Here is a 26,985-nt window from a genome sequence, read left to right as displayed (position 1 = left end):
GCCAGATCAGGAAGGTTTGTGTCGTTCGATAAAAGCTTCTCCCCAGAAGTTCACACACTGGTTTGGAAAGGCTCTGGCCCGCTTTTTGTGCCCCGAGAAGGACAGGCATTCATTTCTGAAGTTCCCGGGGCTGTGCTCGAATTCAGGACCTGCGGCTCTTGGACAGACAAACTGTGTTCTGTCCGCCTCGGTCAGGAGACCTCCCGCCTTCTGGGTTACCACCTGCTGGCTCCGCAGTGGGCGTTTGGAGCCTCTGTTCTGTGCACTGAGGTCTCGCTGCCCAGCGTACGTGGTCAGCCGATCGGTCACTTCCCTGGGGATGTTGATCAGTTCACCGGTGTCCTGTCTCCTTGTTTCCTTCCACATTCCCGATGGCTCATTCGGGTGTGATGCTTTGGAAGCCGCAGCCTTGCTCACTAGTGAGTCCAGTAATTCCTTTAACACCTGTTTACCTGGTTGAGAGTCAGGATTCCACCTTTGTGAAAAGTGCTGTCTTAACACGTGGAAAGATAACTTAAAGGGAGGACAGTATCTTGCTTATTAAAAAAGGGTTTTTTCCCGGTGCATGTGTTTAAAGCTTAGGAAACTTTGGATTAGGCTGTTTTACTTATAAGCGTGTAAAATAGAGAAGCAAATGGGGAAATGGGTTGACAGAGCCCAAGGAGGGAGGGTTCCCTGAGCACCTGTGTCCTTGATGGTTCTAGAAGGCATGCATTGGGTTCTGCCTTCCTCCCCCCTCTGAGTAAGGCCATGCACCTTTCAGAGCAAACAGCATCATTTTTAATGTGGTTTATAGGGGAGTTCAAGATACCAAACGCAGCCCATTATCATTAGCAGCCACAGGACCAGGTTGTAAAATAGATCTGAGTTTTATAATCTTTCAAGCTCACACCGTCACCTGCAGAGCAGTGAAAGTATGGCGCTCCCCAGCATGGCCCCCTGGGGCGCACCTATAATCGCAGCTTCCTGAGTGTCTGCAAATCCGACAGCTAAAGCTTTACATTGCAATTTCTGCTCTGTATGTTGTGTAATGAAAACAATACATTTTCCTCCCAGTTGAGGAGGGCTGGTAGGCGTGGGAGCAGCACTGATCTGTTTCCATCGCCAGTCCTTTGTTTCAGACATATGTGAGAGGCCAAACCTCAGGAAGACTTCCTGGCTGTCGGAAAACACTCAGACATGAGGCACGGGAAACCAGAACCAACAAGGGGATTGATTTCAGGACAGCTGGGTGCTCCTTCCACCTGTGCAGAGACCGAGCTCGCGTAGCGGTTCTGGGGTGCAGGCCCCACGGTGCAGGGACCAGAGGCAATGCGGAGCCCCACCCCAAGAGGCCAGCCGACCATGGCTGAAGCCGTGGCTGAAGCGCTGATTCTTTTCTTTCTCATATCACAGTACAGATGACATTAAAATTAAGTTTGCAGAACATTTTTGAAAGATTCAAACCAGGTGTCCAGGGAGAAACAATTTATAACACAAATATTCCATGAGCAAGAGGCGTCTGGGAAGAAAAATATCACAGTAAGAAGGCTAGGAGCAAACCCTGATCGCTTTGATGTGGGTGGAGGGTGGACGCTGACACCGGGGGTGGGGGGCTGCGGCTGGGCCCTCCGCAGAGTGAGGAATAAGGGCTTCCCTTGTTTCTGGCCCGGACCACACAGGGGACGCTGGGCTTCATGGTGAGAACAAAGAACTCGCCTCAGGATGCAAACGTGGGTGTGTGCAGAGCCCTCGGGGCCCCCGGAGGTGGAAGGAAGCCCCGGGAAGGAGCGGGGTCCTGGGTGGACCGACTATGGGGCGTGGGGCACTCTATGTGGGCCACAGACTAGAGATAGGAGGTCCTGGGGAGCCGGGGAGGGTCACATTGTCTCCATTGACAAGAGCACCGTCTGCTGACTGGGGCCCCTGCGCCAGCCGGTGGAAGGATGGCACGAGCCGGCGCAGCCTCCGCCAAGTGGGGCCTGAACGCCGAAGCCCCGCTCAGTGGCCGGTCCCTTCCCTGTGTGCCTTCGGCTGGAACACATGGCTCTGTTAGAGTTGATCCCATGCGGGTTTAACCCTTTTAAAGCCCTTCATTTCGGGACAGGGATAGAGCCACAGGAAGCTGCAAAGGCGCAGAAGGCAGTCCGTGTGCCGCACACGCAGTCTCCCCCACTGTTAGGGACGCTAGAACTTGGCGTGCGGCTGCAGAACCGTTGCGCGAGTGTAGCCTGTTGGTGTGAGTCAGGTGTGGACTCCCAGGACTGCCACAGAGCCCGGGCTGCCCACTGGTGTTGCCCCAACACCGACTCTTGTTGCACGGGCCCTCCCCTCACCAGCCGTCCGGTTCCATCTCCTAATCCGTCCTTCTGAGAAAGGCATGAAGACAGTCGCACCGCGTGTCGTCTCTCAAGCCTGGCTTTTGTCACTCGCGCGCCTGAGGCCCGTCCTGGTTGTAGCTGTGTCAGGTTGATGGGTTTTCGAGGCCGGGCAGTAGCCCCCACACCGGGGGCCCCAGGGTCCCCAACCACTCACCCCTCATGGGAGGTGTGGGTCGTCCCCAGGTGTTGGCTCACGCAAGGAAAGCTGCTGTGAGCAGCCATGGAGGGTTTCTGGGGAAACCGCTGGCATTTCTCCGGGATGAACACCCGGGAGCGTATCTGTAGGGTCACAGGGTAAGTAAGGATCCTTAATAATTTTTTTAAAGTTCCAGACTGTTTTCTGGAGGGCCTGTCCCACTGGCCTTTCCACCAGCGAGGTGTGAGCACCACGGTGTCTGTGTCATCTGCGTCTGGTACTGTCCCTGTCTTTATTTCCCTTGTTCTTGCTGCGGTCGATTCCCCGATGGCCAGCAGCATTGGCGTGTGTCCCGGGGCTCGTTTGCTCGCCGCGTGTCCTCTCCAGGGAGATGTCTCCTCCTGTCCCTGGTCCGTCTTCTGACTGGGTTCTCTGTGTTGTGTTTTAGAGTTGAGTTGTGGGAATCCGTTCTAGACGTCACTCCCGGGTCAGACGTGTGCTTCGTAAGTGTGCGCACCTCGTCCGTAGCTTGTCTTCGTGTCCTGCTCACACAGTGTTTCGCAGAGCTGGAGGTTTTCGTTTTTAGGAAGTCCAGTGCACTCTTTCTTGAAGTTTCATGGATTGTTTCTGGCGTCTTAGCCAAGTGTTCTCCAGTGGGCTCCGGGTCTGCAGAGTTTCTCCTGTGTTCTCTTGTAAAGTCCTGTACTTTCTGTTTAACGCTTAACGAGGGGCCCGTCTCCGGTCGATTCTGTCTGAGGCATGGGGTTCAGGTGAGGTGTGTGTGAGTTTCTGCCCTCGCGCGTGGGCGCCCACTTGGCCTGGTGCCGCGTGTGGGGACAAGTGTGCTTCCTTCCCAGAGCCGCTCCGCTCCGCCGCACACGTGTTCCCACCCCCGTGTGGGGTCTTCCTGGGTTCCCTGCTCTGGCCGTCCGGCTGCTGCCTCCCTGTCAGCCCCGTGGTATCTCGGGCTTCTGAGTGCACAGAAGGCACTTTCTTAAGCACTGAACCTGGTTCTTTAAGGAGCATGTTTTCTAACGGGAGGAAATCAAACTGAGAATCCCGAGTTTCCCAGAGGAAAGATGTTGCACCTTGTGTGAATCTGTCTGAATTCTGACCTGTCGGGATGCGTTTGCCAGCCTCGTGTCTTGGACTAGAAGGGGGAGGGCGGAGAGGGCTGAGACCGGGGTCTGGGGGCTGCCCTTCCCTGTAGGGGCTTCTGGGGACCCCTGGTGTGCCTGTGGTTAACCAGAGGGGCCAGGGCTGGAGGAGGGAAATGCTGGCACTCCGGGCCGGGAAGGAGCCTCGACCCCATCTGCGGAACTGGGACCGAATGTGTGTGGCAGTGCTGGGTGCTGGGAGCAGCAACAAACACGCACCGCGTCTGTGACTCCACGCCACTCAACACAAGCACAGTTTCTTTTCTAAAAAGCAAGAATCTCTGCCTCTCGTTCACGTGAAATGGGGATGAAACGCCCCCAAGTCCCACGTGGACAAGAGCGAGCTCACAGCCGCCCTCTCGCCCACATCCCCGCCTCCTTCCGGCTCCTCGGGTTTGCTCTGTGCTGCACGCGGGGTCCCGTCCAGCTCTGTTGGTGCCTTGTCCACCGAGAGCTTCAGGACTTGGGGACACCTGGGCCCGGGGAGGACTTGAAAATGTTCTCGGTTGCATGCTGCCGCCGGCGGTTCTGATGGCAGCCCCCGTGTGGCGTCCCAGCGGTGTCCTCTCCCGCGGTGCGGACCCGGGAGCTGCCAGGGGAGGGTCCCAAGTCCTCAGGACAGAGGATGTGGGAAGGACACTGTTGGGGAATGCCGCTCTCTCCTGAGGGTCCCAGAATCCCGCAGGGACAGAGGAAGGACGGGCAAGCTCGTTTTCAGAGATGTGCGGGCCCCGTGTTCCCCGGGCTCCTGGTCCCCAGGGCTCCGTGGCATCTCTGACCCTGGTCCCAGATGGCCCTGGCACATGCTGACCTCCTGCTGTGCTCAGCTGCAGGTGCACGGAAGAGGCGGGTTGGGGGGTTAGGCTGTCACCTGAAGATAAAAACGAGCTCATGCTGGCATCTCACGGCGCCTGCATCGAATGGTCAGGACGTGTCCCTCGACAGGACAGACCAGAGTCCAGCACGTCCAGCTCAAAGGGCCTCATGGGACTGGAAGGTCCGGGTAGGAGGGCGTTCAGGCAGCATTTGGACAGGGGAGGCGGGGGGAGGGCCTGGGTCAGGGCCTTCGGGGTGTCCTCAGATGACCCGACTGACACGTTGAACAAGGGCGCCTGTGGTCCCCACGCAGCCTGGGGTGAAGGGTGAGTGAAGCACGCGGGTGTGTCCTCAGTTTCCCCATGCTGCCCACTTTTGCTGGGCCCTGCATGGGACAGTGAGCCCCTGCTCCGTTGAGTCACAAACTTCCCCCGTCTGACCTTTTGTCCTCCACCCTCTTTCTGGAGGTGATTCCTCCGTTGTCTCCTCCGTGGGGCCCCGCCCCAGCTGCCAGGGCCCGTGTGAGCATCTGTCCGGAGGGGATCTGTCCGCCTGCTGTGCTCACCAAGATAAGACACGTTCGCACACACCGGGATTTGGAGACTGATTGAAGGGGTTCCTCATCAGTCTCCCAACATGACTTCCGTTTTTCTTGCTTTCCTCCACGGTGGGACATCTCGGCCGTTTGGAGCCCTGGCCCCTGGCCTGTGGTGAGATGAGCTGGGTTGGGGCAAGGAGGGCAGGCCCACGTCCCGGAGCCCCTGCCTCCTGCACCGGGTGTGGGGCCCCTGAGTCCTTCCAGTGCTCTGCTGAGGGTCAGAATTGAGACTCATAGAGCCTTCTGTGGGTTTGCATGGGGGTAGGGACAGGCAAGTTCTCCCCCCCGTGTTTGTAGGAAAAACCGTATACCTGGATGAAAAGCAAACAGATTTCCAAGCAAGGAACATTTACAGGTTGTTATCTGATGGATTTTTCTCCTCTCCTGAGAAGCAGATGGCTTTCTTTACCTCGATTACGAACAGCAGACAGTAAATACTTGGTTAGTCCCACTGACGTCTCCCCAGCGCTTGGGTTGTCTGAAGAAGTGTGCGACCCCGCAGGAGGTGCTCCAGGGCCGTGACACCTAAGGGAGGTGTGTCTGGGGCACTCAGGAGGCTGGAAGCAGGAAAAGCTCTCTGCTGAAGACCCTCTCTCTGTCGACCGCTTGGGCCCCAGGGTCGGCACAGGAGGGGTCAGATGACGGCTTTGCCCTGCGCCCCATTTCCTGGTCCCTGTGCTTGCAAGGCCGCTGGGCGTCAACGCCTCCCACATTGCTCCGGGAAATCGGGCCGCGACTGGATGACTCACCTCCTCTTCCTAGCTGCGCCACTCCCGTATGTTCACAGCTCAAGCTCCTGGGAACATTCTAGGCCTCCTTTCTTGGAGACGTGCTGAGGGCCTCTGTTCCAGTTGGATTGCGCATCCAGACATGAGGAGGCGGTCTGCTGTTTCCGCGTCGGGAGGAGCCCCGGCTGCCAGGCCAGGAGGTTCCCGACTCGGGCTGTGACCTTGGTTCCAGACCCCGGGAGCGCCGCGTGCACCTCCGCCCTTCCGACCACACATGTGCTGGGCTCCCTGCATTCAGGGCTGATTTTCAAATCCCCATGGATGTGGATCTGGAGTCAGAGGGGGCCCGGGAGAGGCCTCAGTGGCCAGAAGAGGGGGCAAGCCGGCTACACACTGCGATCAGTGGGGGTGGGCATCACTCCTTCCTCCGGGCCTCGGTCCTCCATGAGCCCGGCTTCAGGCTCCCTCCTGTCCTGGCTGGTGTCCACCTGCCTTTCTGTCGCATGGGAACACACAGGTATGCCTGTCCATGCACAGTGACCCCTGATGTCCTGGGGGCAGGCCCAGGGCCACTTGGGCCAAGGGCACCCAGGCGATTCCAGGTGGGGGCGAGCACCTGGTCCTTATCTGTACTTTGGATTTGGTGGGTTTGTGTGTCATGGTTCCTGTGTGTGTCGTGGTTCCTGTGTCCCCAAGCAGCTGCAGGAGGAGTCTCCGTGTCTGAGCGTGATGCTTACAGTGGCTGGGACATGGGATGGGGAGGGGCAGGTGGCTCTCAAATTCAAGGGCTTGTGAAAACCTAAGCTGCTGTCCCTGCCCCCAGCCCTGGTTTCTGCCCTTGGAGGGGCAAAAGGATAGGCCATGCCAGGCTCCTGGCTGCGGCACTTGGAGAACCACACTCTGTGGCGTCCTGTGTCAGGCTCCTTGGACAGAGTCTGGGAATGGAGTAAGGATGCAAAGAGGCTTCCATGGATCTCTCGAGTCTGGGGTTGTGCTGTGTGGTCCCTCCAGCTTCTTTTAGGGTTTGAGGCTCAGCTGAACCTGTCTCCCTGAGCACCAGTCCCTGCGCCCTGGTGCGGCATGTGCACAGAGAGAGGACGGCCTGTTGGTTTCTGACGTACCTTCTCCTGCGGCCTCGCGCAGTGGGCCGTGCTGCTGGCGGACGTCCTCGCACATGCCCTCGGAAATCAGGGACTGTGCCTGCCAGCCCGTAAGGTGGCATTTCCACTGTGACTCATGCAGCGAGTACTTCCATGTGCTCTGTGTTTTGCCAAGATATCAGGAAGACACGGCATTGATGTCACTGTGTTGTGCACTCAGGGACTACCAGCCATGGTCCTAGCGTGAAGCAGAGGACGGAGTTTGTGGTGGGCGCAGGGGCTGCTGCTGGCATGTATGCCGGGAAAGAGAAGCTGGTACGTCTGGAGCTGAGGTGGCGGGAGCCGTCCTGTTGCTCCCCTGTCCTGCAGAAGGCTGACTCCCACGGTGGCCCATGCAGCCCCACCGTGGAGCTGGGGTGGGGTCTTAGGAGCAGATGAGACGGTGGGAATGGTGGGCAGCCACGGAAGAGGTCCTGACTTCGTGACTGTGCGTCTGTGGGACACGGTGTGTCCAGGAGCAGCCCCGGCTTCCCGAGCTTCCTGCTGTAGCCCCTGGCGGACCCCCTGTGACTTGCTTCGGGCAGAGCAGCTGTGGCCACGGGCCTTAGCTGGCATCCTGGAGAAGTCCAGGGCCTGGAGTTTTCTCTCTTTGGGGAGAACAAGAGTCCTAGGAACAAGGTCATGGGTTGATCTGGTCGCTTGGTCGTTCCTTTGTCCTCTCACTCAACCAGCCTGTAGTGAGCACCTGCTGTGTGCCTTCTCTGGCCAGGCACTAGCGACATAGCAGTGCCCAGGACGGACAAGGGCTCATTGTGCATGCTTCCCAGGGGGGAAGAGAGCAAGCGAACGAATATGTGAATGCATGTCCTCTTGCCTGGTAAGCAAGGCTGGAAAGAGAATAGACAAGAGGAAGGGGTGGGCTGCTCGGGCTGGTGTTGTTTGAGTGGGCAGGATGGTCCCACTGGGACTAACATGTAGCATAGACCCACAGTAAATGGGGGGGGGCACGTGTTGTCTTGGGAGAAGGGCATTCTTAAGGGAGGACACAGCAAGTGCAAAGGCCCTGAGACAGAAGCCCTGGCTTCCGGGCTGGAGTGGGTGAAGGAGAGGGGACTGTGAGGTGGGCTGGATGCCATGGCCCTCGGACCACGACAGGGCTGAGATGGAGTCCGTGGCCTCTTGAGACACCACCCCGAGGTCCCAGGGGCTGCGGGTGGGATGTTGAGCTCAGTGTTGGGAGCCTGGCTTCTCCGGCGGCCTCACGAAGCATTTCCGCCCTTTCGTTTCAGTCCCACCATCAGCGCAGCAAGGCCACCAACAGCAGCAACCGGGTCTTCCTGTACTGCGCCTTCCTGGACTTCAGGTACTGCCCGCGGCGGCCCCGGGCCGGGATGGGGGGGGGCAGGGGCAGTGGGTGCGCGGTGCCTGGTTGGGTTACAATCCGGTCACCCCCCTGGAGACAACGCGGTTGCATTGTCCCTAGCGCCCAGCAAATCCTGGGACCCAGGCGAGGGCTGGAGGGGGTGCTGGGTCACGTTCTCTCTGAAGGCCGTGTTAGCACCTGGCAGAACTCAGCCTCTAAAGCTGGGGGCACGCCTCCGAACACTCGCCTGGTCCGCCAAAAGCCCGGTGAGCTGGGCCCTGGTTGTGCTGGGGGTTGGGTGTCGCACTGGGGAGGTAGCCGGGAGGGGCTGGCTGAGCCGCTCTTTCCTGGTGGGCCCGCGGGCCTCTCAGGATTTCACGGCCCTGATGGCCAGTGGCCGCCCTGGGGTGCACTGGCGGCAGCCCCGCTGAAGCTCTGGGAGCACGGGCACAGACCAGGGCGTCCTTCTCAGCACCTCCACGAGGAATTTGGAATCCACTGTCCCCCTCTGTGCTAGACACCCATTCCTGCTCATCTCCACAGGCACCCCACCCGTTATCAGGGGGCCTTCTCCTGATGGAGTTCTAATGGTGATCTGCTTTGAGCGGAGTCCCCCATGAATGGCTCCCATGGTCAGAGCAGGGATAGAAAGCAGAACCTCCATCCCCCTCCTGCCTGGGGCCACGGAGCTGCCATAGGAGAGCATGAGAGAGAATCAGGAGCAGACGGGGCTGGGGGTCAGGGCTCTTCTCAGCGGCTCTGCGGGTCAGAGAAGACCCCTCCGTCTCCACTCTCAGCGACCAGGAGATCAGACTGAGGTGCTGAGCTGGTGCAGCCGTGCGCTTGATCCCCATCTCTGCTCCACGCACAGCCAGGAAGTGCAGCCCAGCCCCCCCGAGTGCCCCGCAAATCCCACTTCTTTCTGGTCTGGGGAGCGCCTTCCTCTGGCTGTGCCCTTAAGTGCACACATCTCACTGCCTACGGAACGCATGGCCAGCTCTCTCATTGTAGTGGTTTTGCCGTGGCCGAGCTCAGCTGCTGCAGCCCGTCATATCTTTGCAAATTATGAAAATGAAGAGACACGTCAGTCTAGAAATGGTCATCCTAATTTGGGGGCATTGATCGCAGGAAATATTTTATGGATAGAGCGGGGCAGACAGAATTTGGTAGCAACAGAATACACTGCTGGCGCTTATTTTTGAAGACATCTTCAGAACAGAAGTACAGAGAATACTCCGAAAACCACTTACCCGTTGCCGCAAATTTATCATGATCAGCGTGTTTATATTTTCAAGAATAAAACAACAAAAACATCACAGATGATGTCAAAGAACGCTCTGTCCCCTCCTGTTCTCTGCCCCCAGTCCCCAGGGCTACCACCACCCAGCGTGCAGCATGAGGACGCGTCTGTCCCCGTCCCCAGGGACTTCTTTATTAGCAGGTAGCGCCCATCGGAGATAGGCACACTGGTCCCGTGGCTCTAGCGGTTTGGACAGACGAGCCCAGCGGTGTCAGCCCCACAGTCAGGATGCAGGCCAGTGCCCGACCCCACCAGATCCCCGGGCCCACTCCCCACCACTCCTCGGACTCCAGCTCTTGTGGCCACAGACGTGTCTTCCACCCACACGGTTCCACGTCTGCAAGCGTGCTGCGTGGACGGAGCCACCGTATGTGTTGTGTCTGACTTCCATCTTTGAGCGTGACACCCCTGCGTTGTCGCCTGTGCTAACGGCTCCCTGCTACGGTTCACTGCCGGGTGGCGTTCTGCGGAGCCCCCTCTGGTCTGGGGATGCATCTGGGTGGCAGCGAGAGTGGCTGAGTGTGCACCAGCTCTGCAGTCCCCGAGAGCCCACTTGCTCGAGGTGATCTGAGCGTCACTCGCTGCAGGCGGTGACCGCCACATCTGTGTTCACGGAGAACGCTGGTCTGCAGTTTTCTTGTCTTGTCACATCTTTGGTTTCTGTACCAGGGCAGCCGTCCCCTTGTGAAAGGTGTGGGTCGGACGGTTTCTGCAGAACGCGGCTGTTTCTTCCCCATGCGTTCGTTCGGACTCACCAGTGAGGCCACCTGAGCCTGTTTTTGTCATTGGCCAGCCTCTGGCCACCACGGAATGTCTTTGGTTAGCACAGAACTACTCAGGCCATCTACTTCTTTGTGAGTTTGGACAGTTGAGGTTTCAGAGAATTTGTCCGCAGTGTGGTTAAAGCGCGAGCACAGTGGTGGCCCTGCGCCCACGGTCCTGTTGGGGGCCTGTGTGCATGCCCCTTCCATGTTGGGTGTCTGCCAGCTGCGTCCCTCTCTCCCTCCGCGGTCCCTCGTACTGGACGTTTGTCAGCCTCACTGTCTTTCTCAAAGAGACGGCTTCTGGCTTTGTTGGTTTTTCTCCCCTGCATTTCTGTTCTCGAGTGCTTGGTTTAGTCTCTCTGTCCCTCAGTTACTCCCATCCGCTTATCAGAGGCGCTGTTTGCTGAGGGTGCGGGCCGCGGTGGCAGAGGCCCTGACGGTTTCTTTCTTTTCTTTCTTTTTTTTTTTAAGATTTTATTTATTTATTTATTTGATAGACAGATCACAAGTAGGCAGAGAGGCAGGCGGGGTGTGGGGGGAAGCGGGCTCCCTGCTGAGCAGAGAGCCTGATGTGGGGCTCGATCCCAGAACCCTGAGATCATGACCTGAGCTGAAGGCAGAGGCTTTAACCCACTGAGCCACCCAGGCGACCCCCCGACAATTTCTTTTTTTTTTTTTTAAAGACTTTATTTATTTATTTGACAGACAGATATCGCAAGTAGGCAGAGAGGCATGTAGAGAGAGAGGAGGAAGCAGGTTCCCCACTGAGCAGAGAGCCCAATGCGGGGCTCGATCCCAGGACCCTGAGATCATGACCTGAGCCGAAGGCAGAGGCTTTAACCCACTGAACCACCCAGGCGCCCCCCCGATGGTTTCTGATGCAGGCATTTCGGGCTGCGTGTCTCCTGCAGATGCTGACTGGGCTGAGTCCCGCAGTGTCAGCTAGGGGCCCTCATTTTCATGAAATGTTCTCTAGCCTTTTTCATAGCTTCCTCTTCAAGCCGTGTGCTGCTTTGAAATGCATCATTTAGCCTGACTGCTCGGGGATTTTCCAGAGATCTCTCCGCTCCTGATTGGTGATCGATTTCTGTTGACAAGAAGACAGGAGGGAAAACATTCAATTTTTTAAAAAATCCAGTCCTTTTAAGTTTCTAAGATCCTGTGTGATGATCCAGCTTGTGTTCAGTCCTGGTGAACGCCCTGCTTCCTCCAAGACTGTCGCTCCTGGCGGGGTCTGATACATCCAGCAAGGTCACGTTGATAGTGCTCATCAGGCTTTCTCTGACTTTATGACTTTTTGGCCCGCTGGTCCCACTGGTTCACGGGAGAGGATGGCGACGTCTCCGTGTCGTGAGGGAACTGTTTCTCCATTGAGATTTCTCCAGGTTTGGGTGTGTTTTTAGTAGCCTTTCTAGTTAGGATCATTCCGTGTTCTTGGAAACTGACCCTTACTGCTCTGTGTCCTTCTGCTGGGGGGAATATTGGTTGTTCTGAGTCCCACCTGGCCTACCTTTGACAACAGCCCTTCTGGCTCCCTTACTCCGTGCTTGGGTGCTGTGTCTGTCCCCACCTTACATTTCAACCTCTTTATTTATCACCTCTGTGCTTAAAGTGAGTCTCTTTTAGGTTACGTGTGGTGGAATCTTGCTTTTTGATCCCTTTGGAGAATTTCTGTTCTTGACCGGTGGGTTTTGACAATTGGCACTTAATGTGCTTACAGATGTGTTTGGACGGAAACCTGCCGTCTTACTGCCTGTTTTCAAATTTCCTCATCTCTTCCTTGTCTCCTGTGTTCTCTTTTCTTACGTCACTTGGAATCAGGACATATGTCACAACACTGCTTTATCGCCGCGACTGACCTCTAAGCTGCCCTGTGATCTTCTGTAGCGGCTGTCCCAGGGCTCCCTGTATATGTGTCTCTGGTTCCTTGCATCTGCCTCCAGTGCTAGGACACCACTGCTCACGCGGTCTGCGACATCACAGCAGCGTCGGGCCCTGTCCCGCTCTGGTCGCTCCCTGGACCATGCAGGCGCCGGAAGCACACGATGCCTTGCTAGAATTTTTGCTTCAATCAGTTGCCTGTTAGAGACACTGAAAATAAGACAACAGGTGCACGTTTTCCATTTCCCGCTGCTCTGTCTGTAGATTGAAATTTCCGTCCAGCATATTCCTTGAACCTCAGCGCAAGTTTGCTGTGGTTTCTGTTTGTCTCAGAAAACGTTCTTTATTTTCTCAAAGATGTTCTCACTACACTGAGAATGCTGGCTCACTTTAGACTTTAGGAAGTGGTACAGGGAATACACTGGCGCATTAATCTTCTAGAAAGTACGAGCAAGTGTCCCATGGACCGTCTTCCCTTCCTGACCCCTCTCCACGCCCTTCTGGAGGCCGCAGCACGGACGGCTTGAGGTGCTTTTTCAATAACTTCAGTGTGAGTTATAATTACGTTCAACAAAAATCCGTGGTCTTGTTCAGATCCGTGCTTCTCGTCCCATCCCACCACACTCAGTGCTGTACTCAGCCCACATGGCCTCAGCTGCTGTGTCAGATTTGAACATGTTTATCCCACACTTTAGTCTCGTGTGCGAGCGAGCAGCTTCTGCTCGGACGCTGACTTCTAGGTCACAGGGTCGTGCATGTCTTACGTTCTTCAGTGTTGCCTGGCCTGGCTCACGTGGCAGATCCTTCATGGACAGGCTCGCCCCAGGGAAGTGGGTCCTTACCCCACGGGAGGCGGTGCCACCTTGGGCTCATCAGCCCTGGCGAATGTGTGTGTCATCACACCTTTGTGGTTCCATCTGGGAAGAATGTGACCTTCCTGGATTTTAATTCCTAATTGCTTTGTGTGTACGGAGAGATGCGTCGTTCATCCCCGTGACCAGGCCCCGTGGTCCAGCGCCCGCTGGGTTCAGGTTGGCCTCCAGTGGAAGGAAGTGTGGTGTCTGCATTGGGGAGACAGACAGAGGAGCTGCATGGAGTACGGCAGTCAGTGTGGCTGACTGTCCCTTCCCTGCTTCCCCCTCAGCTTCCACAGCAGCCAGGCCTCAAACAGAACGCAGTCACACCTCGTCGTCGTCGCAGGGACACTCCCGCCTCGGGGGTGGAAATGAGTGCCACCAGTGCGTGCTCCCCCACGGGACACCGGCACCCTCCCGGGATGGCCACATCCCTCATGGGCTGCGTCCACAGAGAGAAAGCACTGCCCTTGAATGTGCTCATCTTCACAAAAGCTTTCCCCAAGGGCCCAGCCTTCGGCTGAAATGAACGTCTGTCTTTGCCGATAACTCAAAGGTGTTGTTTCTGGAAAGAGTCTTGGAAACATCTTGGGAGTTTGAGAAGACAGAGAGACACCGAAGCAAATGATGATCCCTGATGTTCTTCGCGTAGGACGAAACCACAGTGAACACCTGAGCATGTTTGCCTGCAGCCACTTCCAGCTAGGCGGAGACGTCACGACGTAACACAAGGCCTAAATCACTTCTGTAAAAAAGTGAAATGTTGTGAGAAAGCAAAGACCCCTTTGACAGCTCAGTCTCAGCCCCTCTCACGGGAGGTGGCCGGTCGGGGTGTCCTCAGAACCGCACGTGTCGCTTGGGGCCACGGCTGTGAAGTACACGCCGTCCCGCTCTGCTTCGTGCGTGCGTCCTGCCTGACTGCGCCCTGGATGTGAGGTGTGAGGGCCTCGCTCCCCCTCCACGGATACTCGTCTGTGATGGATGTGCCGCATTTTCTCACGTCTGCGTGCGCCCTGTGGCGGGCCCTGGGCTGTCACCCAGGGCCCGCCACCTTTGTGGTGTCACCAGCCCTGGGCGAGGACCCCCCCCCACCAGGCATGTCCCCGGGCGCGCTGCTCAGAGCTCTCCAGAAGTGGGGCTGGTGGGTCGTAGGACGAGCATGTGTCTTCTCCCGGGCTGTGGGTCCAGGGCGGGTACCCGCGGTCCTTCTAATGGGCACCAGCACGTCTGCACTCTCAGCCCACTGCCCCTCTCTCCTGTGTCCCCAGCTCTGGAGAAGGCATCTGGTCCAACCAGGGCTGTGAGCTCGCCGAGGGGAACCTCAGCTACTCCGTCTGCCGCTGCACTCACCTCACCAACTTTGCCATCCTGATGCAGGTGGTGCCGATGGAGGTAAGAGCCGCGCCGGGTCCCCGAGCCCCGGTGGGTCCCCGAGCCCTGACAGCATGTCCTTCTGACCTCAGGGTGCGGGCAGGGCACACGGGTGGTCCCACTCATCGGGGAGACCCTGTGATGGGTGACATTGGTGACATTCTACACTTTTAGCAAAAAACCAAACCAAAACCAAAACCTTTGCCTCAAGTTCCCTGTGGCAGCCCTGTGCGGAGCCGCGGTCCTTCCCGAGGGTCTGCGTGCACAAGGCAGGTGTGCCAGCGTCCTCTGCCTTCGGTCCCAGGGCCGTGGAGCTTCTGTGCTGTGGGGGAGTTGGGACGGAGGGCCCGGCACACCAGGGGGGCATCTGTCCTCTTCTCCGATGGGGCCACGGCCTTCCCTGGAGGCTGGGGCTAAGGGTGGAGGAGGCGCTCCTGCCTGCGTTTCTCTGCGTCAGAGTATCGAAGCTGGCAGCTGCGTGGCGCCCTGAGGGCTAGATGTTCGTTTCATTGGTTTAAGGCAAGCTTGGAAGAGAAAAAAAAAGTACTCTTCATTTTATTTTATTTTATTTTAAAGATTTTATTAATTTATTTTACAGAGAGAAATCACAAGTAGGCAGAGAGGCGGGCAGAGGTGGGGGGAGCAGGCTCCCTGCTGAGCAGTGAGCCCGATGTGGGGCTCGATCCCAGGACCCTGAGATCATGACCTGAGCTGAAGGCAGAGGCTTTAACCCACTGAGCAACCCAGGTGCCCGAAAAAGTACTCTTTAAAAATGCCAATGCCCCAGGGTGGGACCTTCTCAACTCTGATCAGTCCCTGGCCCCTGCGTGGGAATGACTTGATGGGCTTCTAGACCCCAGTGGAACATGAAATTCTGTGCTAAAGTCAGGAGGTTGGGGAGGAGATGGGGATCAGCCCAGGGGTCTCTGAAGGTCCCTGGAAAGCGAAGCACCTGTACAGACACATCCCATTTCATCCCAAACTGTGTTTAGAAATTGAAAAATCTTTTTTATAACTCTGAGTTTCTGACTCCTCTTAGAGATCTGTGGGTTTGGTGATGCTGGGCTGCACAGAGCAGGGAGCCAGAGGCTTCTCCCTTCCACAGAGCCGTGTACCCCCCACCTCCTGGGTCACAGGGGCAGGTGCCCTGAGCCCCTGTGCTATGCATGGAAATGACCTGGGGTCTGGAGGTCACAAGCCCTCTGCTGTCCCGACTAGCTCCACCACGTCCCTCCCTTGGCACATCAACCCCACGGGGCCGGTCTGTTTCCAGACAGACCCCCTGCCCTGGGTCCCATGGTCCAGAGCACCCGAGCCCCTGATGTGTGCAGGACTGTGGGGCTGGTGGGGCGCAACTCCTAGTGGCCCCCAGGGTCGTCACACAGCATTGATTTCTCATCTACGGCCGTTCAACGAGTACTTTTCAGCATCTAGCCTGGGCGGTCAGCTCGAAACAAGAAAAGCAGTGACTTTTGATTTTGAGGAGTTTGTATCCCAGTGGGAAAGACAGGCTACAGCTTAGCAAACACAGGGTTGTTTTAAGCAGCAGCAGGTGAAGAACGATTGAAGGGAGTGATGTGGCAGGTGCAGCGAGGAAGGAGCAGCCTTTTGCTGGTGCGACCAGGGGACAGGCAGGGGAGAGCGCCGCAGGCCAAGGAGCAGCATGTGCAGCTTCAGCAGGCGGGCCTGGGCTTGGGGTGTCCCCGGGAGAGGCGGCGAGCACGGGAGGCTCCTTCCTGTGCTGTGTGTGCCATGGGTTTTGCGTCTGGACTGTGAATTGCTTGTAGAGACTGCAGAGGGGAGTTCCAGGACCCCCAGGAGGAGGGGGGTGTGGGAGCAGACCGCGGCCCCTCCTACTCCGCGCGCAGACACGCCAGCACTGTGCACAGGTCAGAGCTGGGGGGGTCCCTTCACTCTGCTGGGGGTGAAGCTCCAGGAGATGGGGGTGTGCCGACATCCCAGGGCCCATCACTCGGGGTTGCCAACGGGAGTAGAGTGGAACTGGGCTCCTGCAGGTCAGGAGGCTTTTGAATGAGAGCATGCGGAGCTTCGGACGCGCGGTGCTGTCTCGGGCTTGAGGGGCGTGAGCCCTCAGCTTGCCTTGTGCCCTGGGGGGAACACCTGTGTGTGAGAGTGACGTGTGGGCAGCAGCTGCCCCTCAGATGCCAGGTACCCCTTCCCATCTGGTTCCTGCCCCCAGGCCCTCTGTCACCCCCTTTCTCTCCTGTCCCCTGCTCTTCTGCCTGGTGCTGCCCAAGTCGGGGTGTGTGTTGTGGCTTTGTACCGTTAGCTGCAGGGAGGTCAGGTGGTGGGCCGGTGCCAGTGCTGTGGGCACACCGGGGGGGGAGGGGTGAAGTAGAAGGTTCCAGAGTGGCTGGAAGTGGAGAGAGGCCCTCAGTTACCTGGGCTGCATGGGGCGCCCTCCGAAATCTCACTCGTTCCCAGGCTCTCCTCATCCCTTCTTGTCCTGTTCTGCACAGACCTCTGTCGGGCTGGGGGAGTGGCAGGCCCCGCCACTGTGAGGCCTGTGCCTCCATCTCCGCCTGTCCTGCCAGGGCCTCAGCCCATGTGCCTCCATCGTGCCCTCTGGGCACCACATGGGAGTCACCGACCCACCTCAGCTGTCCCAGCGGGAAATGCACTGGGCTGCCACCTACAGAATGAATGTGCCAATAGGGTGGGGACAGTCTGAGGCTGTGGAGGCTGAGTGGAGACAGCAAGGCCCAGAGAGGGGGATGGGCTGGGGTCATTCATTCATCCGACAATGAAGAATTGGGTTCAAGAGGACCACCCAAGGCCTGTAAGGCACTGGTCTGGGCCTTGGGAGCGAAGCAGCAGACGCATCCCCTTGCTCAGGACCCAGAGAGGGAACGCCGGCGCTCCACACTTGAGAGCACCTTCTGTCCTGCGCGGTGAGGGCCCCCTGGAAGCCACAGGGGCCGGTGTGAGGCAGGGCACAGCCCACAGGGTCTCCTGGAGACGGGTGCCAGTGAGCGACCGCGGGGAGGAGGCTGTAGCCTCACGGGCCTGGGAGGAAGGAGCAGGGGCACACAGCAGCAAGGGGCTGGGGGGCTCTTGGGAAAAGTGCCAGGGCTCAAAGCCGGGGCTTCAGACCCAAATGTCAGGGGCAGAGGGGATGTCACAGACACAGAGGAGCAGACCACGTGTGAGTGCTGGTGTGGGCAGGACAGCCGTCCGACCATTTCAGGGGATTTGCCCAAGGTCACCCGGGGCAGGGGAGCCCCAGGTTTTGCTCTGCTCTCCAGATCCTAAAGCTGGGGCTGGGGCCCAGCCTCCAGACGGCTCCTCTGGGTCCTTTGCACACAGAGAACGAGGTCCATGCTGTGGGCCTCTGTGATGTGGAAGGGGCTGCTGGGTGGTGGGTGTGGGCAGGAAGTTGGGTTTGGGATGTTATCAGGACGGGGAGGAAGGGAGGCAGCTCAGTCCAGGGAGCTAAAAAAACCCATCACAGAGCATTTATGATACAAATCTGTCAGCACTTGGTGTAGGTGACACCAGATTCGGACAGTCTGTGGGTGACTTCGTGGGAGCAAATCATATCTGCTCATTGCCAGGAAAGGTTGATTTGAAAATGATTCAAAATTACCCATGCTAAAAATGAACATTCCGAGGAACGTTTAAACAGTGACGGCAGTTATCGCCTGCAGATGCCGATCTGAGGCTCAGCTCATTTAGTGAGAACAGCAGGATGGCTTTTCCCCATCTTCCCGAGGGCCTCTGGGAGGGGGTGTCGTGGTCTGGGGTCTATCCCCGGAGCTCATGGCTGCACCCGCCTTCCCTCTGCCGGTCTGCCCTGGCCCGCGCCCCAGCAGGACCTCCGTGGAACCCCTCTCCATGGTGCCTGGGGTGGCTGGGCTGGGTCATGGAGGGATGTCCCAGGCCTCGCTCTGCTCGCTCTTCTCTGTGGGAGGGACTATGATATGGGGTCCCCACCTGTTGGTCAACGGTGAGGGGCTTGGCCAGCCACAACCCTGGGGTGGGGAAACAACATGCTTTGTGCTCCTCGAGTGGGAAACAGGCCCGAATCCCTCCCACTGAGTGCCAACCCCATGGGGTCCCCCACCGGCTGGTTTGTGGGGCCCCCTTGACCCAGAGCACCGGTCACCCCAGCTGTGGCTGGCTGGCAATAGTAGTCCTTACTCCATCTGACCCTATGCTCTTCTGTTAGGAACCATCTCCTTAAAATTATCTTCAGGTTAACTTTAGAACAGTACGTTCTGAGTGTAGTCAAGAAAGTTAGGAAACAGGGTAGGAGAGACTTTGCACGGCACAGAGTGTGTCCCCGTGAAGCTCCCATGGTCAAGACAGTGTGGTGTCCCCATATGTCCAGAAAGGCAGACCAGGACTTGTCGGTACACCCACAAGGATCTGCATCATGGAATTCCAAAAATCGGAAAGCAAGATAATAAGTAAAACACTATTTCCAGCCTGATTTGTTGTGGACGTAACAGAAAACGGAAGTGTTAATGGGCCTAACGCCACAGAGTGCATGGGCTCTGATGCCTCCACAGCAGGGAGGACGTCGCACCTCCCCGCCTCCGTGTTAATAGAATGTTCCATCAAGAGCCAACTTGCGGCTGTTCGAGCGGCTTGTGATGATGCCGGCGACCTGGAGGCATCACCAAGGCTTTGTCATGGGGAAAGGATGGGATGCAGAGTAGCGAACAAACATTTTGGTTTTTTTGTTTTTGTTTTTTTTTTTTAAGATTCTCTTTGTTTATTTTAGAGAGAGACTGAGTGCAGGGAGGGGAAGAGGGAGAAGAAACTGTCAGGCAGGCTCTGTGCTGAGCGTGGAGCCTGACACGGGGCTCGATCCCATGACGCTGAGATGGTGACCTGAGCCAAAATCAAGAGTCAGGCGCTCAACTGACTGAGCCCCCCAGGCGTCCCCACACACCTCATATTTATGAAGCCATGTAAGGTCCCCTATGTGAGGTCCCCTATGTGAGGTCATGTCATGGTGTGTGATCAGAAGAAATGTACCAAGGTGCCTTTCTGGGCCGTTCACGGGTCGCGAGACCCTGGAATGAAGCCCCGGCTGGTGAGCTGGGCCCCTGTGCGTACATCTGTGTGGAACTGAATAGTAAAAGTAACAGCTCGAAGAGGCAGTTTGTAACCTCTGCTCTCTGGCACGGTGGCTTTGAGAGCGCCTCTGGCTGCCCTGCTTCTCCTCACTCAGTGGCCTGGAGCTGGCGCCGGGCAGAGGCCACGTGAGAGTGTGCGGTGTGAACTGTGCGTGAACAAGGGGGTTTGTTCTGCAGGAGAGGAGCTTAGGGAGGCCAGGAAGCCCGCTCTCTGGACACCAGGATGCCACGTGCAGCTGCACGAGGAGTGAGGCTGACTCACACGGCCTGTTCCCGGGGAACCGGGGACCGGGACAGGAGGCTGGCCCTGGGACTGTCGTTTCTCAGAACTGGCCCGCAGGGGCACTGGGGACTGGGGAACGGGGTCCGCAGTGGCGGCTGCTGCAGCGGCTGGCCCAGCCAGACCCAGGAAGGGGTGGGGCTCGGATCACCGCCGTGGCCCCAGTGACCGACTCAGAGACGGGATTCCTAGGAAGGGGAATTGGAACCATGAGGACTTGGAGGGGTGAGGGCTGATGTGACAGAAGCCATAGAGACGAGTCAGTCCCACCTGCTTCTGGGACCCCACCAGAGGTTCACATTCCAGGGCGACAGTCTGGTTGTCTGTACAATGGTGAGAACAGCCCCATGCGCTGGTGGAAGCCAGAGACCCCCCTCTGTGCGCTGCCTCCCCGTGCTGCCGCTCCCCTGCTCGCCTCCTGCAGGCCCTCTCGCCCCTGCTTGGCTCCTCCAGCGGGTCCCTTGGGAGCGGCCAAGGAGGGGCATCTGTTCTAGGGAGGGGGCAGTGGGAGCACTGTGCCAGGACAGGTGCACCTGGGAAAGCCAGTCCCCGGAAGCTCCTAACCTTCCCCAGGGCAGACTCGGGTGGGGGTCAGGGCCAAGTTACCGCTCAGGAAGACAGAGCTACAGAACCCGGTCCGGAGGCTGGCCAGTTGGGACGATTCCTTTAGCTCGACTGTTAATATTTCAAAAGAGAAATTATCTGAAATTTTGAATTTTGTTTTTCTTAAAAAAAAAAAACAAAAACAAAAGTTGGGCTACCTGGGGCATCGTGACCGAGCAGCTGCTGCCCCCAGCAGGCCGGGTCAGGGGCTGCACTTGACCACAGTCCCGGCACCTCCCGCCACCCTCCCCACACTGCACACTGGCCTCCCCCACCGCCTTCCTCACAGGGGCACCGCTGTTCCGCTCCTAGGAGGACAGAAAAGTCTTTCTGGCTCTTTCCCGGGGTGGGAAAATGACATATCCACTACACGGGGCTTTGCAAAAAGTGGAAGACAGAAGTATTTCTTTCTGAAACAAGAGTTCCACTTGGATGTGCAGCTGGCCTCATGAATTTATGTAAGAGGCCTCCCCAGAGGCCTTGGAGTCTGTGGTCTGTGACTCAGAGGAGCCCATGTCCCAAAGCAAACTCCAGGCTTTTCTGGGCATTTCTAAATCTAGCCGCAGGGCGGGGAGGGAAGGGCACTGCGGGGGCACGCCACGCCCCCTGAGGCCGGCGCTGCTGGGTGTGTGTGCACGTGTGTGCCGGGGGTCTCGCCTCTGCAGACCGCCATCCCTCAGGGTCCCCTCGAGCACCCTGGGCCCACGGCCACAACGTGCACTTGGTGCGGCATCCTGAAGCCACTTGGCGGGCTCTGGGCGGTGCGGAGGGTGCGGGGAGCTGCAGCGCGGGGACCTGATTGCAGGGCGTGGCCGGGGCTGCTCCAGTGCCCCCTGGGAGCTGCCTCTGTGGTCCTGCTGGGCGTGTCCCAGACGGCCCGGACCAGCCTGCATGGAGATGTGCCCGCACCATTCACCATGGGGAAGCAGGCTTGCTCGGGCGGTCTCCCTTGTGCCAGTCACTTCCTCACGCAGTTTCTGATGAGAACCTACTGTGTGCGGCCCTGTCCTCATAGCTGGGGTGCACTCAGCAGTGGCCCCACTCTGCCCCCTGGTCAGCAGACGCTCAGGGTCCCTCTCCTGACGTACTGTGTGGCCTTCTGCAAGTGCCTGCCCTGAGCCTCGGCCTGCCCACCTGTGACTTCCCTGGAGTACTGAGCTCAGAGCACCCAGCCCAAGAACTGAGCCCAAGCACCCAGCCTAATTAAGGTGACAGTGACATCCAAATGAGCAAGTCTCACCTGGTGGCTGAGCAGCCAGCCTGAGGAGTTGGGTGACGTCCCCAAAGAGCAGGACTGGGCTGGGGTGCAGCAGGCCTGAGTCAGGATTGAGCCTCCCTGCACTCTCTGACCCCTTTGCTTTCATCCTTTTGAGGGATGGTGGAGTTCTGGGCCCTGGGAGACCTGTCTTCTTGCTGATGGTGCTCCCTCACTGCTCCCTCCCCTACACTGCCCTCCCTACCCCCTCCCATCCCCCTCCTGCCTGTCTCTCTCCTGGGCTCCCAGGGCCCTTCCCCCTGGTGGCCTTGCTGCCTCTCTGGGGCGCTGGGCCACTGGCTACTACTCCATCTCTCCCCTCAGGACCCAGCCACACAGGGACCCTGCTTTGTTCACCCAGGTTTCGTGGAAACAGGCCCTGGAGGTGGGATAGGAACATCAAGGAGGAAAACCACACTCTTGGGGCAGCCGCTGGCTGGGTGCTGTTGGGTGCTCACCTTTTCCATGGGCTGGGCCCTACAGTCCCAAAGATGGTGCCTCATTTACTGTAGAGTCTTCTGGAAGAACACTGTGCTGTGCTGCTGTTGGGGGCTGGGCTGCCCTGCAGAGGGACGCTGACCACCGACCAGTCTCAGGAGTCATTGCTGCTCAGGCTGGAGGTGGGGACACTGGGGTTGGGGGAGCAGGCGTGTCTCCATCTGGGAGGGCCGGGTGTGAGGGACAGGAGGCCAAGGGCTTGGTTTGCGATTGAGGCAGGAGGCTCTGGGCTGCTGGGTTGAGGGGGAAGACAGAGGCTGTTCTGCGGGAGCCTCGTGGGCTCACCGTGTGTTGTCAACCGCTCAGCGCACAGGCCTGTCTCATTTGTTTAACCCGAGCACGAGGCCGCTGATGGCTCCTGCCTCCACTGGTAGGCGGTCAGGTGTCCGCAGCCCTCGGGCCCCGGCAGACAGGAAAGGCCCGTGTCTGTGAGTGTGTCCCCAGGCAGGGTTGCTTGGCGGCAGCGTGCGGCTCCAAACGGGCACAGATGCTCGCAGCTACCAAGTGTGGGGCCTACAGCAGCCCAGCTCCTCCGGAGTGGTGGCTGCGGGTCAGGCCCATGTCTCCCCCGTCCGCGCCTCCCCCAGCACGACATACATGCTTCACAGCAGTGTTGACAGAACCCTTGCCTCCATGTAAAGCGGGGGACCACACAGCTCCCGCCTCCCAGCCCTGGCCTCAGGGGCAGGTCCAGGGGCTCCCTGTCCCCCACGGCATGGCTGCCCAGGAGTGGGTGCAGCAGGGACTTGGACTTGACCCCAAGTGTGTTGGGGCTGGGCCTTTGCTGTCAGGCCCACCCCCTTCCCCTGCTGGGGTCTGCACCTGGGAGGCTGACCTCTGCCAGCCAGGGTCCTGGTCCGCTGGGGCTACAGCAGGAGATTGGGGAGAGGGGATAAGGCCAGATGCCCCCTTCCCTCACTGTGCCGCTGGCAGCTTTCCCGGCAGTGGCCGTGTCACCTCCAGCCCCTGGTCCAGCTTTTCCCAGCGACCGCGGGCCGCGCCCTCCTGCCAGGGGAGAGGCCCCGTTGTGATTCCTGCCTGGACTGCTTCTTCCACTCCATGGCACTCCCCCCACCCCCTTGTTAACACTTCCTTGAATGGAATTTCCCGCTGTTTAAGGGTTTCAGTGGTGCCAGTTCAGAGCTAGCTGTGTGCCCCGGGGGCTGGGGGCCTGGGTGAAGGGGTGACTGGGTTCAGCACTCCGCCCCAGCTCACTCCTTTAATGAGGTAGCTGGCCTGACCATGACAAGTTAGAGGTCTTCTTAAAGACATAGGAGCCACGTCTCTGTGCAGGGGGTGGGAGTGTGGGGGAGACTCCCCACCAATGCAGGCCCGCGGGTGCCAATCTGTGCCCCTCAGCCAGCCAGGGAGCTCGTTTCTGCCTGTCCTCAGGCCTGTGGCCTTGATCTCATCCCTGGAGTATGCCATATGCCTACAGCCTGGGCTTCATGCAGCTGGAAGCTGGCAGCGTGTTCCCGCAGAGCTACACCTGGTGAGGCCCAGGAACTGTCACCGAACCCTGGAGGCCCAGGGAGCCTCAGGCTCCTGCTGTCCACAGCTGAGCGAGGGGGTATGGCTAAGCTGGGGTCAGAGAGCATGGCTGAAGGGATTCTGGCTCACGAGAGCCTGGAGACCGGACATCGGGAAAGAGCCAGGGTGAGCGGTGGAGGCAGAGAAAGCCACGTGGGTCAGCAGCCACGAAGGGCTGCGTGTGTGTATGCGCCACCCGTGGTGCCCCACTTGTCCTTCACTCTGCTCGGCCTTAGGTTCCCTTGGCAACTGGCCTCCCAGCCAGGCCAGCGATGAGGGACAGGCATTGGTACGATACTGCGGTGCTGTCGGCCGGGTGCTCCCGGCCTCACCTGGGTCCCCTGTGTTCCCTGAGCCTGTGGCGTGCGCTCCGAGCTTGGTACACAGTGGTGCTCAATGCGTGCTTATGGCAGATGGAAGCCCAGTGCTGCCCCTCCTGGCTGTGTAGTCTCTCCTTCTGCAAGTGAGAACGGTGGGGCCCACCCACAGGACAGCTGTAGGATTCAGTCTGCGTGCACCAGGCGCCCAGTAACAGCTGTGACGTTCTTCCTGTCTCAGCCATCCAGTCTTCCGCTTGCTCGATGGTGGGCCTGGGCAGCTATGGGTCCGAGGCTAGGGTGGGAAGCCCGTTATCAGAAGCTCCAGGCGGAGCAGGCTAGCGGATCAGAGGCTAGGGTTCGGTGCATGGCAGGCAGGCTGCAGCGCTCCCGTGGGGAAGCTTCTGCTGGGCACTGTGAGCCTGCTGTGTGGGGTCTCCCGCGCGCCTGGGAGCCACAGCGGCATCAACCGGCTGTCTCTGCCACAGGCACGCATGTGTGGATTAGGCGTGCCTTCCCTGGAGGAGGGGAGAGTGCCCCCTGCCACCTGCATTCAGCAGGCGGACACCTCTGGACTCCAGTGGTCCCGGAGCCACAGGCATGACGGTCCATCAGAGCAAGCTCTCCATCTTCCAGGGAGAAAGGTTAGGTGGTGACGGGGCAGTGTGGAGGTTCACATGGAGTGCCCCGGCTTGGGCCAGACCTGAGAGGGGGTCCCAGAGGCCGAGGGCTGAAGGGGTCCCGTGAGCCAGGCATGGCTGTCACCCTTCACGTGCTCCCATTTCCATTTCCATTTGGTGGGTGCCACCGAAGTGGACCCCAGTTTCTACAAAGAGCTGAGGGTCTGTGATGTCCATAAACCCTTCAATGTGATGCTTCCCTCTGTCTCTGGGGCCATCGTGATAGCCAGGAGACTTTTCAATTACCTGTGACAGCAAAGAGGGCATTCTCATTTAATGCTGGCATTTTGTGTGTGGTTTTACTTCCAAAAACATCTCTGTAAGAGCACTTGTTCCAGAACCGTCTCTGGAGGTGAGGGGTGGCCTCTCCTCTCCTCTCCCTGAGAGCACAACAAGTGCCAAGTGTTTCGGTTTTACCTGCAGGATTTCTCACAATTCCTTAGAGGGACAGAGAATGCGGCTCCCCTTACCCGTTTCTAACACTGGAGACGCCAGTCCAAGGAGCCCTCCTCACAACACATCGCAGGAGCCGGAGTCTCAGGCCACGTGGTGTGGGGAGGTGGCTCTAGGTGGCGTTCGCTTTCCTGGGCTACCTGATGAATCCCCATGCCTCTGGCTGGCCCCTCTGCAAAAGGGGACACTGAGGGTCCCGATCTGGGGGTGTGGCCGAGGATGTCGCTGTGGGAGCACAGTGACCCCCATGCATTCCTTCTGCTTAGGGAACTGGTGTGGGCAAACAGGAGGTGAAATGGGGCTCGCCCCCTCCTGCATCTAGGGCTGCGGACTGCAGGCTTTTCCTCCCCACCCCCATTCAGTCAAGGTTCCAAAGTGTTTCATAGCCCTGGGGAATGAGTTGACCGGCTGAGTCATAGAGCTGGAAGAAGAAAAGCCCATCAAGTTGTCCATCCTCAGGTGCACCCACTGGCTCCCAGATTGCTCTGCACGATCCGCTCGCCATCCCCGGTCTGGGGAACTGGGGCCTCCTGGGCCCCCAGTCCTTCCGGACGTGTGTAAGCTTCCTGAGCTGCCTCCTTATGTCCCCGATTATATCCTGATGAGCAGGGCAGGGGGAGGCATAGCTGAGGCAAAGGCCCAGAGTGTTGAGGCCGAGGCTGGAGGGACCTTGATGTCTGGTGTCCACACACGGGCGACAGGGAGGGGCTCTGGCTGGGTCTCTGATGCAGACCCAGCAGGAAGCCACAGCAGGAAGCAGTGACAGCTCTGGAGGGATGGGCGTGGGGAAGGTGGTATTCTAGGCGTGAGGCTCAGGGAGCACAGAGCGTCGAGGAGCCCAGGGTCAAGTGAGTGTGATCTGAGGCTCCTGCTCCTGGAGCCGAAGGGGCCACCATGTGCGGTTGTGCTGCCAGGAGAGCTGAGGCTTGTGTCACCGTCCCTCATGGCTTTGCATCCGACTCATTTACCACGTTCCTTTCTGTGCTAGTGGACGTCAGGGATGATGGCTGACTGCGCACGAACTCTAGGACGGCTCAGCCCGTGTGCCTGGCTCGCTCTAGGCACTTCAGCTGTGTACATCCATGGGATCCTCAGGGAGGAGTCGGTCCCCCTCCTGGGTCTTACCGCACTCCTATGGCTGCTGGGTCTGGGTCTTAACCCACCTGGGTGCTGCAGGGTAGACTCCAGGCACGGCTGGTGCTGGGAGTGGGGACGGGTCGGGAGGGCGGCAGCTAGGAATTGGCAGGACAGAAGCCGGACGTGTGGCGGAATCTGAGTGACCGCCCTGGCCCTTCGGGTGGAGCCTTCCAGCGTCAGTCCAAGGGCTGAGACCAAGGGACTGGACCTGTCGGTGGTGGTCACAGGGCATCTGGGGGGAGGGGCAGGCCCCGGTGATCCCCACGACATGCACACTGGGACAGCGGCTGCCTGATAGTCAGCTGTGCACCAGCCCTGGGACCCTCTCCACGGGTCACCTCCGCCTCCGGGACCTGGACCAGCGTGGACGCCTCTGCTCTGCTTCCCACACAGCTCACACGTGGACACCAGGTGGCGCTCTCGTGCATCACCTACATTGGCTGCTCCGTGTCCCTGGTCTGCCTGGTGCTCACGCTGGTCACCTTCGCCATGCTCTCGTGAGTCATCCTCCACTCTCTCCTGCGTCCGGGGAGGTCTGGCACCCTTGGACAGATGCCAGTGCAAGCCTGCCCCACTTCCGCTGCCTGCTGGGCGTGTGTCCTCGGGAGGCAGCGAGTGCCTGGCCTCGCTGAGAGCCTGAACGTGACGCATTCCAGCTGGACAGCTGCTCCAAAGTCAGCTTTCGTCTTGAGATCCGGG

At 58.7% G+C, this 26,985-nt stretch overlaps 1 protein-coding gene across 2 annotated transcripts in view; it reads left to right on the top strand.

Moving 5' to 3' along the window:
• Window positions 1-26,985, top strand: part of LOC111156409 (adhesion G protein-coupled receptor D1) — a 123,497-nt gene that overhangs the window by 71,348 nt on the left and 25,164 nt on the right. For both annotated transcript variants that reach the window (XM_022517285.1, XM_022517284.1), the window contains 3 exons: window positions 8,185-8,258; window positions 14,326-14,449; window positions 26,680-26,783. In XM_022517285.1, coding sequence (XP_022372993.1) covers window positions 8,185-8,258; window positions 14,326-14,449; window positions 26,680-26,783 — 302 coding nt within the window. The remainder of the gene's footprint in view (window positions 1-8,184; window positions 8,259-14,325; window positions 14,450-26,679; window positions 26,784-26,985) is intronic.

Source organism: Enhydra lutris, unplaced genomic scaffold, assembly GCF_002288905.1.
Source record: "Enhydra lutris kenyoni isolate GAN:26980312 unplaced genomic scaffold, ASM228890v2 scaffoldscaffold46, whole genome shotgun sequence".
NCBI lineage: Eukaryota > Metazoa > Chordata > Mammalia > Carnivora > Mustelidae > Enhydra > Enhydra lutris.
The sequence above is the reverse complement of the archived record's forward strand: the minus strand, read 5'-3'. Positions and strand labels throughout refer to the sequence as shown.